The 20000-nt window shown below is 35.2% G+C and overlaps 1 protein-coding gene across 1 annotated transcript in view; it reads left to right on the top strand.

The window, feature by feature from the left end:
- LOC115217925 (metabotropic glutamate receptor 4-like) overlaps positions 1–20000 on the top strand; it is a 133846-nt gene that overhangs the window by 99723 nt on the left and 14123 nt on the right. The window contains exons 4-5 of the mRNA XM_036508016.1: positions 402–507; positions 15358–15497. Coding sequence (XP_036363909.1) covers positions 402–507; positions 15358–15497 — 246 coding nt within the window. The remainder of the gene's footprint in view (positions 1–401; positions 508–15357; positions 15498–20000) is intronic.

The following is a 20000-nucleotide window of genomic DNA, read 5'->3' as shown; positions in this document are numbered from 1 at the left end:
GCTGCATTCAAACGTATCTTGTCTACTGTTCCTCTGTTCAAAAACTCAATCTGAAATCACGGATAGGTTACCAATTCTGAGAATTATACATTCAATAGTTCTATGGGATTATATATTCCTTCTATAATCGTAAATTTCGCTTGAGAATAGTTGGTTAAGCAGATAGAAGGAGAGATACAAGAAAGCAAATAGATAGATAGATAGATGATAGATAGATAGATAGATAGATAGATAGATAGAAAGAGACAGATTGAGAGGGAGAGCGAAGCTGAGTGAGGTAGGGATGCGTTCTCAAAACTATAAAGTTAGACTATAGCTATATAACGAAACGAAATAGAAATGAGTCGTGTGTTTCGATTGATTTAACAGAATCTAATGAGCAATTTTATTTCTCTGTACAGGCTATGCATCAAGATTTATGCGATGGAAAACCGCATCTCTGTGATAAAATGTCGCCCATTAACGGTGAACTTTTGAAGCAATATCTATTAAAAGTAGACTTCCAAGGTAAGGAGACTATTTCTTTTTCCAAATCTTAGCCTAGATATACATACACAAGACTCACATACATACACACACGCACGAGAACACATTCACACACATACACATAAACACACACACACACACACACACACACACACACACATATATATGTATATATCAGCGCATATACTTGTGTATATATATAAATATATATATAAATACATGTCTGTGTATATATGAGTGTGTATATATATATGTATATGTATATGTGTATATATATATATATATGTATGTATATATATATATATATATATTTATATACACATATACATATATATATACACACACACACACACACACATATATATATATATATAATATATATATATATATACATGCGTGTGTGTGTATATGTAGATATATGCAGCCATATTCTCATTAAAATGTAATCAGTTAAAATGGCGTTTTGAGATCATTAGTGAAGAAATGCTGCCTTCTAGAGATTACACGTCCAAAAAATGCATGATTAGACGATATCCTTATGTATGTTTCTAGATTTGATGTTCTGTTTTGCTGTTTAGGCTTACGCTAAGCTGGTGTACATCCATAAAACTTCTATAATTATTTTTGAATAAAGCCTATAACCTGACCGTATGCTACAGTAACGCTGGCACTAATTAGAGTAATGTAGGTATAGTTTTTAGCGATGGTACCATTCCTGGTTCTATTCCACTGCACGGAATTACGTGAAATGAGGAAATAACTAATGCCACTCTATGATGAGTTAATATTGCAAGGCTTAAAATCCTACGAGGAAGCACTCCGTCGGTTACGACGATGAGGGTTCCGGTTGATCCGAATCAACGGAACAGCCTGCTCGTGAAATTAACGTGCAAGTGGCTGAGCACTCCACAGACACGTGTACCCTTAACGTAGTTCTCGGGGATATTCAGCGCGACACAGAGAGTGACAAGGCCGGCCCTTTGAAATACAGGTACAACAGAAACAGGAAGTAAGATTGAGAGAAAGTTGTGGTGAAAGATTACAGTAGGGATCACCACCATCCCCTGCCGGAGCCTCGTGGAACTTTTAGGTGTTTTCGCTCAATAAACACTCACAACGCCCGGTCTGGGAATCGAAACCGCGATCCTATGACCGCGAGTCCGCTGCCCTAACCACTGGGCCATTGCGCCTCCACCCTATGGTGTAGATATGTATATATATATGTTTGCTTTTTTGTTTATTCCTTCTCGAGCCATGCCTGGCTCATTAGGGCAGGTTTCCCGCTTTCCATGGCTTATAGGTCCCCACCTGGACGGAACGCTGGTCCGAGTGGCAAGATGCTGGAGGAAAGAGTGAGAGAAAGTTGTGGCGAAAGAGTCAGCAGAAACTCGCCATCACCTTCTGCCAGCTTAAGTGATTCGCTCATAAACACACAAATCGCCCGGTCTGAGATTCGAATCCGCGATCCCTCGACCGCGAGTCCGCTGCTCTAACCACTAGGCCATGTGCTTCCATATGTATATATGTAGGATTGTTTTAAGCGAGCATATATATATATATATATATATATACATATATATATATATATACATATATATATATATATACACATACACGAGGGCTAACTGAAAAGATCCTGACTTTGGGTTGAAAAATACAGGAGGATCAGTTAATTATGATTTTATTCAACACATTCCTCTTTCAGATTCTCACACATATTGCAGCAGTCCTTCAGTTCTTTGAAGCCCTACAAAAACCACGTAAGACTGGGCCTCCAACCCAGCCTTTCACAACATCCTTAAAGCCAGGAACTTTTCAGCACCCCCTTAACTGGTACTTATTTTATGGACCTTGAAAGGATGAAAGGCTATGTCGACCTCAGGTGAATCTGAACTCAGAACGCAAAGACGACCAATACGCTGCTAAGCATACTCTGCGGCTGATCTTTAGACAGGTCACATCTTTGCACACAATATACATATTAAAATGTATAAATATATTTATATGAAAGTTTGCATAAGCAATGCGTATTCATCTAGATATATATACATAATACATGTATGTATATTTATTTATATTAAGGGCATTACTATACATAAATGCCTCATGCTAGGATGGAATCTTAAAGTCAAAACTACCATAATAAATACAATGTGTTTATCATGGTAGTTTGCCTCCTAGCGTGAGGCATTTATGTATAGCAATGCCCTTAATATAAATAAATACATTTAAAATGAATAATTAATAGATTTCCCTTTAAGGCGTTTTTCACGCTAACTACTTGATAAATTCTCATAAAGATTTTATCCTATTCTTCAATTGTATGTATATTTATATAAATTTGTATCTATGTGGGTTTATGTTGTTATATACATATCTATATTTATATACTTATGTATAAAACAAATAAACATACATAAATACTTTTATATGCATATGTCAATGTGCACGTATATGTGGGTGTCTGTGGGGTTGTGTGTGTGTGTTGTGGATTTGAGTTGTACGGTCAAATGAATTAACTGCATCTGAAATAACGTGTAAATGGCCGAATATTCCGCAGTTTTAATTCGTTACTAATTTGTTAACTCAAATAAATTTAATGACATAGACTAAGTCCATACGTAAGTTTCCCAAACCATAAAACGCGTTGCGACAGCATGGTCGCTGTTTAATTATTCTAGCCAATTACTAAAAATAAAATAATATATTCGCTATTTTCTAATACTTTTCAAACTGATAAATCTATTAATGACAGATTTAACAAAAAATTACACAACTGTTAAATCTTTATACTCGTCATAATATATTTTACGTATATCTTTGTTGATATTTAGTTTGTATTTTACAAGGAAATCTTCCATAGCTATTGTTTTCATTTCGTGAACTTGTATGTAAACTGATAGTCCTATTAACTAATACAGTGTGGAATCTAAGTCACGCACCAACTCATTTAATATTGCACATCAATCCCATTTGGTTCCAGAATCGTAAAGAAAGGGAAAGAAAAAATACAATGCCTTAAAATTTGAAATAGGAAGAATTTGGAGCATGCGAACAGTAAGGCTCGTGAATATAATGATTAGTGTGTTGATAACATTAAGCAAAGATATAGACAAATGGCTGAAGGAGATCGAAATAGAATGCCCAGTAAAGATCCTACTGAAAGTTTGTCTCTTAGGTACAACAAGTATTATCGGGAGAGTTCTGAAGCACTTGAAAGACTGCTCAAAATTAGTGGACACCTGAAGTTACTGGTAGTAACCCGCTATCCATATAAATCCTACCAAGAATAAAACCTAACCTAAGCCAAAGCAAAATAACGTAGCAAAGAAAATGTCAAACGTTTTGGTGCGTGGTATTTGGCCTACCCTGTATTTATATATTTGATTTCATCTCGTGTTCTGCATTACATTGAGCTGCGCTGATTCTTTGTTGCAAGTGTATGTCCATCGTAAGAGAGTGTGTTGGTGTAAGAGTTTGTTTTACGGAGATTATATCTTCGATATTTAAATTACAACTTGTATAATTTTCATTTCCGGCGTTGACAGCCTTACAACAGCATTTCTATGATTCTTTGTGATTTATAGCAATGCATGAGAACAACATATTATTATCGTCCTTTGTTTCTAATGCCGGGACTAATATGGTCTTGAAACGTGAATAAACCAATATGTTAGGGAAATGGATTTTTCCACACAAAATATAACATGCAAATAAGGAAATTGGTAAAAATAGCTTAATAGCATTATTATCCCTTTAATATATTCTTTATCATTTTTGGCACAAGGCCAGCAGTTTTTAGAGGAATGAGCAAGTCAGTTATATGTGTTCCATAGTACTTATTTTATTGACCCTGAAAACAGGAATTAGAACTCAGAATGTAAAGAGCCGGGAGAAACGCCACAACATTCAACGTACTTAATGCTTCGGTAAGCTCTCGACCCTTGTGTCCAAACATATTACAACGGAGGTGATGCTGTTATGCAAACTAATATCTTGGATCGCATACAGAGAAGATATTCGGCTGCTTGGCATTCCATCACTAATAGACATATTCCACGCTCTGTTCTACGAGCGAGCTTTTTTTTCCCTCACTGTCATTTCTTTTGCTACTACTATGACCCTTGCATTTCGATCGATACTGGCTGACCTCGTACCCCCGCCTCTCGAGTAACTTTGACTCACTCATTTCCCTACGTCTCGTCGCACTTGCGTACTGTCCTTCATGCCCATTTCCTCACCCTCGGGTCATTGGCCCAGTGGAATCAACTTGCATCTGATGTCTTTCCAACAGGTAAGAGCTGCAATAATTTAAACGGTATCAGTAATAAGGGCAACAGTCTCTCCATTCACGAGGTAGGTTAGGCAAGGGTCATATGCTCAGCCCTTTCTCTCACACTCAGCACAGTATGGAGTAAGAAGCAAAGAAAATCCCAAACATTATATTTTTCATTTATTCTTTCAAGCAAGTAAGGTGGTAAGTTGGCTGAATCGTTAGAATGTCAGAAAAAGAGCTGCAATATTTCTACAACTCATGTTCTACGATCAAATTCTGGGCTGGTCGACTTTGTTTTCTATGCTTTCGTAATCGATAAAGTACTTACCAGTTTAGTACTGATGTCAATGTACTCGACATATTCATTTTTTTCCCTAAAATTTTCTGGTTGCTTGCCAGAATTTGAAACCTGGCTCAATTTATTTTTTAGTTCAAATGTTACCGAGGTCTACTCTGCCTTTTATCCCTTCGGAGTCGATAAAATAAGTATAAGTTCAGCACTAATTGTGAAATGGAAGTGCTAGCGAACACTATACTTGAGATTTAATAAATAATTTGAAGTGGCGTAACATAGAATTTACAAGAGTATTTCATGCTAGCAGTGAACAGGTTCCATTACTTAGCTGGTTTTGAAAGATGCATGTATGTAGGGTCCTTTAAGAGCTCGAGGATCTCACAGATGCAAAATCAGCTAAGAATTACTAGCCTTGTGCCGAAATTTGAAACCAAAATTTCAAGCAAGGTTATATTCGAGTTTAACTGCTATAATAATCGTTTTAACATTCCCTGGATGTTTGTTGTTACATATTATAATACCAATTTAATCAGAGACCATTTCAATGCATATTCGTCCATATTGAAAAACAATTCCGCAGTTCTTCAGATGGTTGTATTTCATGCTACACGTTAATGGAATTTAGATTTTAGTGTCGATCTCATTCAATTGAATATGTTTTCCCTTTTATCATATCAATCCTGAAATGTATTTAGAATGGCAATAAAATATTAATGGACATTGGGGATTCTTATTTTAACATTTTACTCAAATAAATATTCATCCTCAGAAAGCAATTACAGAATCTTTTAATGTTCTCCTTGGGATATCAAACCCATAATTCTATACTAAAATGATTAAACAAGTTGCTAATTCTCGGAGTGGAATTAACAATGTCGATTATCGTATTAAATCTGGAGTTATTGGTATCGTCATAAATCTGGATACTTTTTGTTTTGTTACATTTAAAATAGTTGTAATTTAACGTTATTTGTAAGCTTTAATAAATTTCAATATATATTTGTAAATTGAATGCTGTCATGTTAACATATGAAAGGGATGTTGATTACATTGACTGATAAAACATTCGGTTTTCACAAAATTTTGCAACTAATTCGAGCTAACATACTTTGAATTATATAATTTAGTATAGAGTTGTTTTAAAAACACCTTCAAGGATTGAATAAAATTCAATGTTTCAATTTATGTTCAATTTGTCATTTAGACATAAGACCAGCTATTTGGAGGGAAGGGAAAACTAGCCAATGATATCAACTCCAATGTTTGATTTGTAATTTATTTCGTAGTCTCGGGAGGGATGAAAGTAAAAATTGATCTCGACTACATTTGAACTGAGAACTAAATAGTGGCATTTTATCCGACACTAACGAATCTTGTAATTCACCAAATTATTTTTGATTTATATATAATCGCTTGTGTGAAGGCACGTGACCTAGTGGTCAGAGTGGTACGATCGCAAGATCGCAGTTTTGATTCCAGGACCGGGCTGTGCATTGCGTTCTTGAACAAAACATTCTACCTCTCTCCTCAGCTGTAAGTGAATAACAGTTCCAAAGCCTGGCGTCTCGTTCAAGCGGAATGTTATGTTCTTGGATATATGTCATAGAAACCAGGAAAATTTCACACAGAGTGTGACAAGGCTGGCCCTTTGAAATACAGCTACAACAGAAACAGTGAAAGTTGTGGTGAAAGAGTACAGCAGTGTTCACCACCTACCGCTGCCGAAACCTCGCGGAGCTTTAGGCGTTTTCGTTCAATAAACACTCACAATGCCCGGTCTGGAAATCGAAACCGCGATCCTTTGACCACGAGTCCGCTGCTCTAACCACTGGGCCATTGTACCTCCACTTTTAGAGCCTTTACAATAGTCAAAATAATTAAAATGTTCAAAATACGCAATAACACACCATTTAAAGATTCACTCTTAATATTTCGTGCTTCTAGTTTGGTTGTAAAATTCTTAACGTGAAGTCTATGTTGAACATTCAGGTTGAGGTACACTGGGACATTTATTTCGCCAATGCGAAATTAATGCATTGGTTGCATTCCATTCCATTATGATTACGAGATAATTAACTAATTAATCATTTGGTTAATCGATTTTTGTTTGTTGGTTGCTCATCAGAGTAGGCGTACGCTTCTTCATCTCCCAATGAATAGCATAGATCAACTGCTTATAAAGCAGACTGAATCCACAGGAGATGTGGATTCATGTCCACGATCAAACTTCGACTTCTTTCTATTCAACGAGTTTCTAATCCAGTGCATACACGCTATTTTTATAGCTTTATTTGCTTCAAGATTCATTGTTCCTAAAATGAACTCAGTCTATTTTTATATACACTTGTTTAGCACATCTTTATCGTTCCAATTTCTAATCATGAGTGTCACGACGTGTTTTCCTGCTATAGCATGCATTGCGACTAACCGTTAATATCGATTTTCTATGAACAGAAATAACATCGACCTTGCTCGTCATGATTCATCACCAAGCCTTTCATTAAAAAAAAAAGCATATAGAAATTGAGAACAATTAATGAAGCTTCTTAACCTGACGATCGATAATTGCGAAGAAAATTACATACTACTTGATCGTATTTCTGTGCACGATTTTGTTGTAGAATTCTAGGGGTTGTCAAGAGTCACTTAAATAGTTTGAGAACCAGCGAACACGACCTCTCCACTTTGAATTTCCACGTCTGAAAAGGTTAGAAATTTCTTGTTGTGAAATGGAAGTGCTAGCGAACACTATACTTGAGATTTAATAAATAATTTGAAGTGGCGTAACATAGAATTTACAATAGTATTTCATGCTAGCAGTGAACAGGTTCCATTACTTAGCTGGTTTTGAAAGATGCATGTATGTAGGGTCCTTTAAGAGCTCGAGGATCTCACAGATGCAAAATCAGACCAGCGTTGTGTAACAATTTGTGGCAATACTAAAGTGGCTACAAATTTTATATTCATAGAATTGCGCTTAATTCAATCAAAGCTAGTGAAAGAAAAGTATAGGTAATGATTAATTGAAGCCGCTAGTAGTAAAAAAAAATCTTGTTAAATAAGTATATCAGATTTACTGGTTAATTTTGTTATTTATAATATATGTCAATATATATGTATATACATACACACATACACATATATACATGTATTTACGCATCTATATACAAGTGTATACATTAATATTTACATATATGATATACCAGAGAAATTTTATAGACATTTATTATCCGACAAGATGTTTAACGACTATTGTATGTATGTAGTTACATATGAATTTATTACCCAATATCCGTCGTTCAAAGACAAAAATTCATTTGTTAGATCAAACGAATAACCCGCTCCTAAATTATCGTGTAAGTGACTGACGATTAGACAGACATGTGTATACTTCATGTAATTGTCAGGAAAAATCAGGCTAGTAAAAACATTGAGAGATTGTACGTTTTTAGTTAAGTGTACAATACACCCGACGAGCTACTGTACATTTTCTGTATTAGGCATTTTCACTCACAAGGTATGAGTCGACCCGAAGCCATGAGAAATGACCGTTACCGATGAATTCAGGCGGGGAAATTGGTCTGGTTCCTTGGGGTTGAAAAGACTACTTCTAGAACATCTTCTCTCTCTCTCTCTCTCTCTCTCTCTCTCTCTGTATATGTATATATATATATATATATATATATATATATATATATATATATATATATAAATAAATATTATTATTTCTAAGTCTCTCTAAAGGAAACTACGGCAACGGTACTGGATATTAATAGTTATCGCCAAGCTAATATGGCAGTCCATAAATACAGGACGAAAGCTGCCGTTGATTAACTCCAAGAGGCCATTGCCTCTAGCTGGCTATATGACACGTGAACCTGTGTCCATTTGTCCATTATAACCTTCGAACAGGGGAGGTCAGCCGCAAGGGGAAGCGGTTGACCTCACCTATTCGAAGGTTATAATGGACACAGGTTCGTGTGTCATATAGCTAACTAGAGGCGATGGACACTTGGGACTAATCAACGGCAGCTTTCGTCCTATATTTATGGACTGCCATATTAGTACTGGATTACGAAGAATCTATAAAGAGTAGTATGTAACTATTGGGTTAAAGGAACCCTTTTAGTCGAAGTCTGCCCGTTGGATTCGAACGCACATCTCCAGTAGACATTCTACCAGTGGACCACACTAAATCTTCGGGTTTCTTTGCAGATTTTATTAACTTTATTATAAACAAGGGAAAATTGTATTTACTTAACATCTAAATAGTTTATAAACTTTCGACATCATTATTTTACATTCTCTCGAAATTTATAAATACATATAGCATCAACAACATGAGTGTGTGTGTGTGTGTATCTGTGTTTGTTTGAATGTATATATACATATATGTGTGTTTGTATGTATATACACATAGATACACATATATACATACACATATATGTATTTATGTACAACTGCGCTGTGATAAGTATACACGGTTTCAGAGTTATAATTTAAAACCAAGTAAATAATAAACTCCAAATACAGAAATCGTACAAATAACGACACTTATTTCCCATGCATTATGCATTACACAATCTCTGCCACTTAAGTAAGAAGTTTTATTGAATATATAGAATACTTCCACATGTTTCACAAAGGAATAATTGAGAAAGTGTAATGGAAATGTTTAGAAATATAATTTAGAATATTTTCTGAAGAGATGTAATATAAGGTCTTATATATATCATAACTTTTGGTGGATTTCGGTTCATAATGGTGTACGCTGCATTCTTTTGTTTTCATTAGGATTTAAATACAAAGGTATTACGTCCGAGTATGTATTTATTGATAAGGTTTGAAACTAATTATTATTATTATTTATTATTTTTGTTTTGGAATGAACTCTATTCTATAGATATTCATTTGAAATGTGGAGATAAATGAACAGTTACTGTGCTCGTATGAAGTGTGTGTATGCGTATTCGTGTGTGTTCACGTATACATACGTGTGTGTATGCTTATATAAGTATATATATATATGTGTGTGTGTGCGTGTGTGTTCACTTATACATGTGTGTGTATGCTTATATAAGTATATATATATACATATATATATATACACACACATATGTGTGTATATGAATTAGTCTTATATATGCATATATATATATATATATATATATATATATATATTTGTATGTATACACGTATGTACTCGAATATTTAGACCTGTATAATGTATATATAGTTATGTATAGGTATACGGAGATAGATTTAAACATGTAGATATATATAAAATCTATTTCCATATCTATTTATCTATATTTGTGTGTGTATGTGTGTGTGTGTGTGCAATATGCATTTTCATACATACGATCAATGCACTATTCAGAACTGTTCTTTAGCTAAACCTCAATGGTAGCAACAACAACGAAGTTACCGGTAAAAGTGCAGTTTACCATAAAACTTTGTAACAATGTTGCTCCAAATTCTTTCAAAACTTTGGCACAAGGCCACCAAGTTTGGGTTGGTTGGAGTCTGTCGATTATATCAACCACAATTCTTGACTGGTACTTCATTTTTACAACCCCGAACGGATTGAAAATACAATGAACCTCGACGGAATTTAAGCTATCTGAACGTAAAGCGCCAGAAGAAATACCCCTAAACATTCTGTCAGATGCGTTAACTATTCTGTCATTTTGCGGCTTTTGGTTTCCAAATTTGGTCAGCGAATTCATGGAACAGATGCAAGCCGGTTACATATATTCTAGTATTTCCCTGGGGTAAATGTAATCTATTATCAACACCGAGAGGATGAAATACGAAGTCCACCTCCACAGGCTAGCAATTTAATGCTGAGGATGGTTAGTCGATTAAGGGCTAAGGTTTCCGTCAGCTCGCTTCATTTATATATTTACTAATTTGAGGACGAGTAGAGTCGAGGACAGCGACCCTAGCTACTTATATGATATTTATCCTATCGTCCTCGAAAGGCTTAACGGCAATATTAGCTTGACGGGTGTTGATCCCAGAATGTAAAGAACCGGAAGGAATGACACTCAGTACTTTCTCCGACGTGGTAACGATTCCACCAGCTCGCTACATTTTCTGCCTTAATGTTGGTTCTAAATATTGGCACGGGGACTGCTGTTTTAGGTGAGGGGAAAGTCGGTTACATCGACCCCAGTGTTTAACTGGTTCTTATTTTATCGAGCTCGAAGGGATGAAAGCTAAAGTCGACCTCGGCGGAATTCGAACGCAGAACGTGAAGATGGACGAGAAGCCGCTAACCATTTTGCTCCGGGTGCTAACGATTCTGTCAGCTTCACGCCACTTTTGCTGCTATTAATATTGGTTTAAAATTTTGACACAAGGCTATCAGATTCGTGAGAGGAGGTATGTCGATGACATCTACCCAAGCGCTCAACCTTTATTTATTTTATCGATCCCGAAAGGATGAACGACTATATCCTCCCCAGTTGAATTTGAACTCATAATGTACAGAGCCGGAAGAAATGACACGCTGTATTTTCTCCGACATGCTAACACTTTCGCCAGCTTGCTACATGTTGCGTTAATATTTCCACATAATAGAAACATTTTTTTAATTGCTGCTATTAGTGGTGTTGGACAATGAGTTTAGTTTACGTTGTAGATCACCCGATTCTAACAAAACCATTAGAAAACTAGAATTCATTGAATTCCAGAATATGTTGCTGCTCCTTGAATTGAAAACCTGCTAAATTCACAGGATTTCAAAAACAATGAAACAATACAATTTTTAAACAACGCTTTCTTTATAGAATACATTTAGTATATAATATAATTGTCCAATTAGTTTTAAACATACATATGCCAACACACTCGCCTGTATATGAATATGAGTGTGTGTGAGTGCAATATATATATGTGTGTGTGTGTATGTGTGTGTGTATGTGTGTATGTGTGTGTGTGTGTGTGTGTGCTTGCCAATTGTTTATATGCCAAATGTCCATGCACACATAAATACACACACAGGCTCTCCGTGACATATACACTATAGATTAATTGTGGATTAGTTGCACATCCAACACAAGGTGAAACTTGAAAATAAAATAAGACTAAGACAATTTAAATCCACACCTTACATGCTGCTTCACTTCATCTTCACACGCCTCGTTCTATTATCTATAGCTTTACATCATTTAATACAGATTATACATCAGGTTTTAGAATACGCGTCAAATTACATATATGAACGTTGTCATTGAAATTTTGGATTCAATGGCGTTCTTTGTGTCCTGTGTTAAAGTGATTCATTAATTTCGTAGAATTGTTGCAATTGGTTTTTTTTTCCTTAATGTTATTTGCTATTGAACCTCCTCGTAAGTGCATTGTACGAAAATGAACAAGAGAATGTTTTGTGATATAACTATGCAATATCTAGTTGTATAATTAGGATTCACATAGTCACTCTCTCGCACTTTCCTTCTCTCTCTCTCTCTCCCTTTCTCTTTCACTCACACATACATATAAACACTCACACATGCCCACGCTCTTGTACATTTCAGAGTTATATCGAAACCCGTATATATTTGTGCGTTTATGTATACATATAAATATATGTGTATATGCATCTATGCCTATATGTATGTGTGTGTGCGTGTATATATATATATATACATATATATATATATATATATATATATATACCAGAGTAAGCACATAAATGTGAAACAAGGTGGAAAAAAGAGTGCTCAAATACCAGAGGAGAGTAATATGCTTTATTTAAAAGCGGCAGAAATATAGCAAAAGCTGTCACTCAGAGTTTCACGTTCCCATTCGTAGGACAGTTTTGTATATATATACAAATACAGTGATGCACACACACACACACACGTATATATATATATATAATATATATATATGTATATTGGTCGTAGCCACTCCAACCTGGCTATCCGTTCGAACCGGACTTTACTTGCAAATTTTTAAGCCTTGGAGGATATCTTCTCTAGATGGTGGACGATGCACACCTGCATCTAAGATATTGCGAGCAAGGGAGAGAAATCCTAAAACCCTACCACCTTCTAGCGACGGAACTAGCAGACCTGCCTGGTTTTAGGCTATTTCTGTCTCTCTTCAGTACTGGACATCTTGTCTGCTAGAAATGGAATTAGCTTGATTCTGCTCGCTATCTATATATATATAATTTCAAGCTACATACAGTTGCTGGTTTTACAAGAAGAAAAAATGCGATTTGAATGAAACTATCTCAAAAAATCCACTTTGAAGCGATGAAGCTGCCGCAGTGACCTCAACAACTTTCAAAATTTATAAATTTCGGTTTCAAAAGTAATTAAATCTCACTAGTACATAGGAGACTCAATTTTCTCATTGATGCATGTTATAATTAAGATAAGGCAAAACAAAAAAAGCGGAAACATAGAAAGAGTGAGATTGAAAGAGAGAGAGAGAGAGAGAGAGAGAGAGAGAGAGAAGAGAGAGAGAGAGAGAAACTGAGACGGTGAGAGAGAAATAGATTGAGTGGGACAATTGGAGAAAGAGAAATTAAAATAGCTGAACGGAAAGGAAGAAAGAAATGAGGCGCATAGAAATGCTAGTAACTAATTTCCAGTAGTTATAGTGGACTTTTGTCAGTAATGAATTTGCAGGAATGCGACGAAATTTTTGACATTTTGTATTTGTAGTATTAATTTACACTAACTTAAATCAACTGAACTCAGTTCGTAATCGAAGTCATCTGGAGTATCAACGTACGATGCTGTAAGTAGCTTGCTTACCAACTACAAGGTTCTGGGTTCAGTCCCCATTGTGTGGCACCTTGGACAAGTGTCTTCTACTATAGCCTCGGGCCGACCAAAGCCTTCTGAGTGGATTTGGTAGACGGAAACTGAAAGAAGCTCGTCATGTATATGTATTGTATATATATATATATATATATATATATATATATATATATATATGTGTGTGGTGTGTGTGTGTGTGTAATGTGTGTGTGCGTGTGTGTGTGTGTGTGTGTGTGTGTGTGTGTTTGTCTGTGTCTGTCTCCACAACATCGCCTGACAACCAATGCTGGTATGTTTACGTCCCCGTAACTTAGCGGTTCGGATAAAGTAACCGATAGAATAAGTACTAGGCTTACAAAGGATAAGTCCTGGGGTCGATTTGCTCGACTAAAGGCGGTGTTCCAGCATGGCCGCAGTCAAATGGCTGAAACAAATAAAAGAGTAAAGAGTAAAGAGAGAGTAGACTCTGCGAGTTCTGTAATGTAAACATGTTTCTTTCACGATATAACTATTCCAGACTGAACACCTTTGCTACCAGATGCTGCAAGGTAGGGATAAGAATTGGTAATTTTAGGGTTAGGGTCTACTCCCTGCACTCTTCCACTTAGTGGTGTATCACCGAGACAAGTGGAGATGTTTAAGGATCTCGGGGTCGCGTTCATATGTGATGACACAGTAATTCGTCAACTCCAGGATTCGATTCTCAGAAGAAGAGAGATTGGTAAAAAAAAAAATGCAAAATTCATTACCTTCAGTTCGGCCTTGTGCCTGTCCCCAGTTATGGTCACGAATGTTGGGTAATGGTTGAAATGGTACGATCGTGTATAGAAGTAGGCGAAATGAAGTTTCTCTGAACAATCTCTGGAGAAATGTTATTTAACTATTTAACTCAATGTATAACACGAAGATCAGAGAGTTTCTCCGGATCGAGACATTACATCTCCTCCATGAGAGGTCACAGTTCCGATGCTACGAACATGTGATTAGAATGTAGCGGAAATTATTAATAAGATGGATTCTCGAAGTTAAGTTAACTGGTAGGGGTGCATTATGAACGAAACAGCTAATGTCCATAGCCTTAGTCGGTCATGCTTGGAAATGCAGCCGGAAAATGCCATGACGGTTGCTTCTGATAGGACCCTAAAACAGCGGTTCTTGAAGAATCTATACACATTACCCTCCCAGATAATGGAGTTGCCATACATGATCTGATATCAAGCCACTTGCCAAACTACCACTAGAGTGATATATTCAATTTCTTCTTGATATAATCCCGAAAATAAATAGATGCAGGAGTAGAAATGCCTTTGAACTTAGTCCCTGAATATTTATAGCTTATCTGTACTAAAAACAACAATCTGCACTAATAACAGTAGCAAAATAACTCGATTATTACTCATATTTGTTGAGTAAAGATGAATGAATGATATCGTATTTAGTGAATGTAATAAGTGAAGTGTACGAATGTAAGTACGGTGTAGTGTTTAAACATATTCCAATATTTCACATGTATTTTGCAGGATTGAGTGGCCAAAATTTCACCTTTCTGCCAAATGGAGATGGTCCAGCTCGTTACAGAATTTTGAATTACCGCCAAAAATCTTTAAATCAATTTGAATGGAACAGTGTGGGTTTCTTTAAAGATGGAAAACTCAGAGATGTAAGTTATCAACTTTAACTAAAAATTCCTTATCTATCTATCTATCTATCTATCTATCGATCTATCTATCTATCAACCTATCTATCTGTCTATTTATCAATATATGTATCTATCTGTCTATTTATCTTCTCTCTGTATATGAATAGAATTGTATCCAATTTTTAAGCCCAGTTTTACATAGTCGAAATCTTTTCAGATTTATATAACCCATATAATTATAATTGCTTGCTGTCCAAAGTAATAATGTTCCGTGTAGCTAGATATTTGCATAACAGAGGTTTTAAAATACATGCCCCATGTCGAATCCAGCCAGATCAAAAGTATAAATTATTTACATCTACAAATAAATCACGCCACATCAATGGGATTAATTTAATCGACTAAATCGTCTCAAAACGCTGGCCTTTTGTCTAAATCATAAATAATCTTTATAATCTTTATTGTTAAGCATTAAGACATTAACTGTCTGATTAAACTCCATGGTCATTCTCATAATGATGTTAATTACTCACCAAAAATTAGAAAAATTGTTGAGCGCCATCGTGATGGATAATCAAAGAATTTAGATGTCTAATTAAGAAAGTTACTTATACTATTGTTTCAACAACTTATTAAGCTGTGCATGTTCAGCTTCATCTGTGTATATATATATATACACACACACACACACGCATATATATATATGAGTGATTTATTCGATCAGCCAAACAGGCAGCAGGTAAAATTAAGTTGCAAATGGTTGACATATCAACAGATACTTAACCATTTAACGCAGTTCTCACGGAGATTCAGCTTGACACAGAATGTGACTGGTACTTTGAATTACAGGTACCACTCAATTTTTCCAGATGAATGAACGACAGCAACACGAAATAAAATGTCTTGCTTAAGAACACAACGCGTCACCGGGAATCGAACTCGTGACCTTGTGATCGTGAGCCGAATACATTAACCACAATATATTAATCAACAAAATAAAAGTACTCTATCCGGTGAGAGATAAATATTGTTTATTTAAGAAACAAAATACAATTCTTGAAGTGCTACTAATGGTTTCACATGCAAAAAAATACCACAAACATATTTATCAGGAACAAACCACATGTCACAAACTAAAAAAAAAATGAATAAGAGAAGAAACGTGAAAAGCTGAGAAAGAAGCATATAGAAAACGCGGAAGGTTAAAAAACGGAAAACGAAAACTTAATAACTAAAAAGTAAAAAGGCAAAAGCGTTATCCTCCTGAGACTTTAAACCATAAGGCTGGAAAGATATCAACAAATTAATCAGGTATAAGCGGAATTTTCCGATTCTTCAAAATATATTCAAACATACGTTTGCAATACAGTTTTCGACTACCAGGTTCGTTCACAAGACATCGGTCACCCAGCCTAGGAAGTGTAGCAGAAAACATTAGTCCAAGGTTGCGAGCAAAGAGACTGAACCAAGTACCATGAATTTGGGCACATCACTATGTTTTCTCTCTTATGTTAAAGTAATATCAGACATGGAAAGAGTGAAGAGCTTTGAAGTACTGTGGAATTGTTTTTGAAAAATTAATACAAAATGTCCATAAATTATTCTTATATTTGAGATAAAAACAATTCATAATCGCATTAGTCTGATATATATTTATGTATATATAAAACTGATTACGTTTGTCTGGGGAAATTTAACGTCTGCAGACCGTTATGAATATAAATTATATCGCTTCCTCTTGTGCACTTTCATTGACTTGTTTCAATCATTGGACTGCAGCCATACTGAAGCAGCGCCTTCTTAGTCGATCGAACTGACCCCAGTATTTCCTTTTAAGCGTGATGGTTGTGCTATTGCTTTCTTCTCCTGAACGCTAAGTTACAGAGACGCAAACAAACCGACAGCAAATGGCTACTGATGTGGGTGAAAAACAGAAGCACTAACACACATACACATACAAACGTTCTCCCGAAGATTTCTAAATTCTGATGACATCAACAGCATACAATTCTGAATGGTGAGAGCAAAAGGTCTAAATTACAGGATGGCTCAGAATCACGCACCAAAGTACTTGATTTTTAAAATTTGTATTAAGTGATAATTATTCATTTTGTTCATCATGTACAAGTAGATGAAGTGAATTAAAAGTAAAGTTACCTTCTCACGTCATACCGACTCATATGGCCCAGCTTCTCGGTTTCATGGCGTATATATTCCTCACCTGGACGGGACGCCGCTCCGTCGCAGGATTACTCATTTTTGCCAGCTAAGTGGACTGCAGCAACGTAAAATGAAATGTTTTCCTCAAGAACACAACGCATCCAGGAGTCGAAACCACAATCTTATGATCATGAGTCCAACAACCTAACCACTACGACACGTACCTCAACTGTACAGTGTCGAAACCACAATTCTATGATCATGAGTCCAACAACCTAACCACTAAGCCACGCACCTCCACTGTACACTTACGTGTGTATACATCCTTATTTTATGTATCTTATCTCTTTATTAAATTTTAGAGAACTTAAAGCATATCTTTGAGAATTCTGGAGCGTCTTCAATTTATTCTAAGCCTCAATTTTGTCCCAGCCTGTAGATAAAGAATTTGGAAGGATTAATCTTGTCCAACAGCAGACATAATAGGATATCTGTTCTTGAGTCCCGACCACAGCTTTCAACCTTTTGTAATCAATGGGGTTTTTACAACCCCAAATTTACAAGCTATTATTTGCAGCTTTATGTGCTTCGAGCTCAGCTTTTTCAGAAAACAAACAATATAACATTCTCTTGGAAATTTATAAATTCTTATGGCGTTAACAATATATATATACATAATTGAGTTTTTAAATGACTGAAATAACAAATAATTAAAAATGCGACATTTCATGTGAAACAACCAAATATATAATATAGGTAATTATTTTAGACTTGGGTATACATCTGGTAGTATGCTGATGAAAATAAAGTTCACCGTCTTTGGCTACCTAATGATATCAACAGTATGGATAGAAATGCCACTGAATTTACTCCAGGAATTCCTCCGTGTCTGTGGAGTATATAACACGAAAGAAAGAGAAAATGAAATTCACGAGATTCTTTATTAATCACAACGATCGTTTCGACCCATCTTGCATCAGTCACTGGTGGGTGAGATTCTAGACAACTGGTGAATTGCTTTTTCTATTTCTCTCACTTGTATGTTTTATGTATATATATATATATATATATATATATATATATATATCTATATATATATATATATATTATATATATAATATATATATATATATATATATATATATATTAAAATTACTAAGTCTCTCTAAAGGAGATTACGACAGCGTTACTGGAAATTAATAGTTATCGCCATACTAATATGGCAGTCTTATAAATATAAGACTAAAGCTGTCGCTGATTAGCTCCATGAGGCCATCGCCTTAAGCTAGCTATTTGACACACAAACTGCGTCCATTTTAAACCTTTGAAACAAGGGAGGTCAGCCGCTTCATCCGGCCAGTCAGACAGCTACAGACGACGTTTCAGGGTTGTTGCCCCTTATCAATGCAGCGTAGGGAAAGACAGAGGATGTAAGGACAGAGAGAGAGAGAAAGCGTGTAATAGAAGCCTATGAGTACAGATTCAGCAGAAATAGCTATTTGCAGCTAGAGGCAAGTCAGCTATTTTAAAATACAAAATCGTGTATCAATGCAATCAATTTCCGCTGTCTTTGAAGTATCCACTTCCACGTAGCAATTGTAGATGCTTATCACAAACTACGTGTTTCTAGAGCACTCAATATGCAAGCGTTTATTCATACTACACATAGCTATCTATCCATATATACATATATATATATATATATATATATATATATATATATATATATATATATATATATATATATATATATATATATATAATTTTATATATATATACATACATATACATATATATATATATATGTATATATATACATATATTTATATGTATATGTATATGTATACATATATTTAGAGATAGATAGATACACACACACACACATCCGTGCACATCTTTGTGTATTTTGTATGTTTGTGAGTGCTTGTGTGCATACATATGCATACATACATACACACACACACACACACACACACACACACACACACATATATATATATATTATATATATATATATATATATGCGTGTGTGTGCTTGTGTTTGCGAGTGCTCGTTTGGATATATACATATCACGAACATTAGTGTGTGAGTATGTATATGTATGTGGGTGATTATACAAACTCTGTGGATGTGTTTTGTTGATAAGAATGAATTAGCATATTTCACAATTCATTCTCAAATTTGACAAGCTTAGTGAATAATTTTCCTTTTGTTTTTCTCTATAATTCTCCATTATATATTTAAAAGTATAGAAAAACGTTTATCTAGTGCATTCTTTGTGTTTGAAGTATCAGTGTTAGCCAATATCTTGTTCATCTCGATATTGCTTTATCTATCCTTCTTTTTTCTTACACTTCTCAAAG

This window comes from Octopus sinensis, linkage group LG12 (assembly GCF_006345805.1).
Source record: "Octopus sinensis linkage group LG12, ASM634580v1, whole genome shotgun sequence".
Lineage (NCBI taxonomy): Eukaryota > Metazoa > Mollusca > Cephalopoda > Octopoda > Octopodidae > Octopus > Octopus sinensis.
Note: the sequence above shows the minus strand (reverse complement) of the source record. Positions and strands in the feature narration are given on the sequence as shown.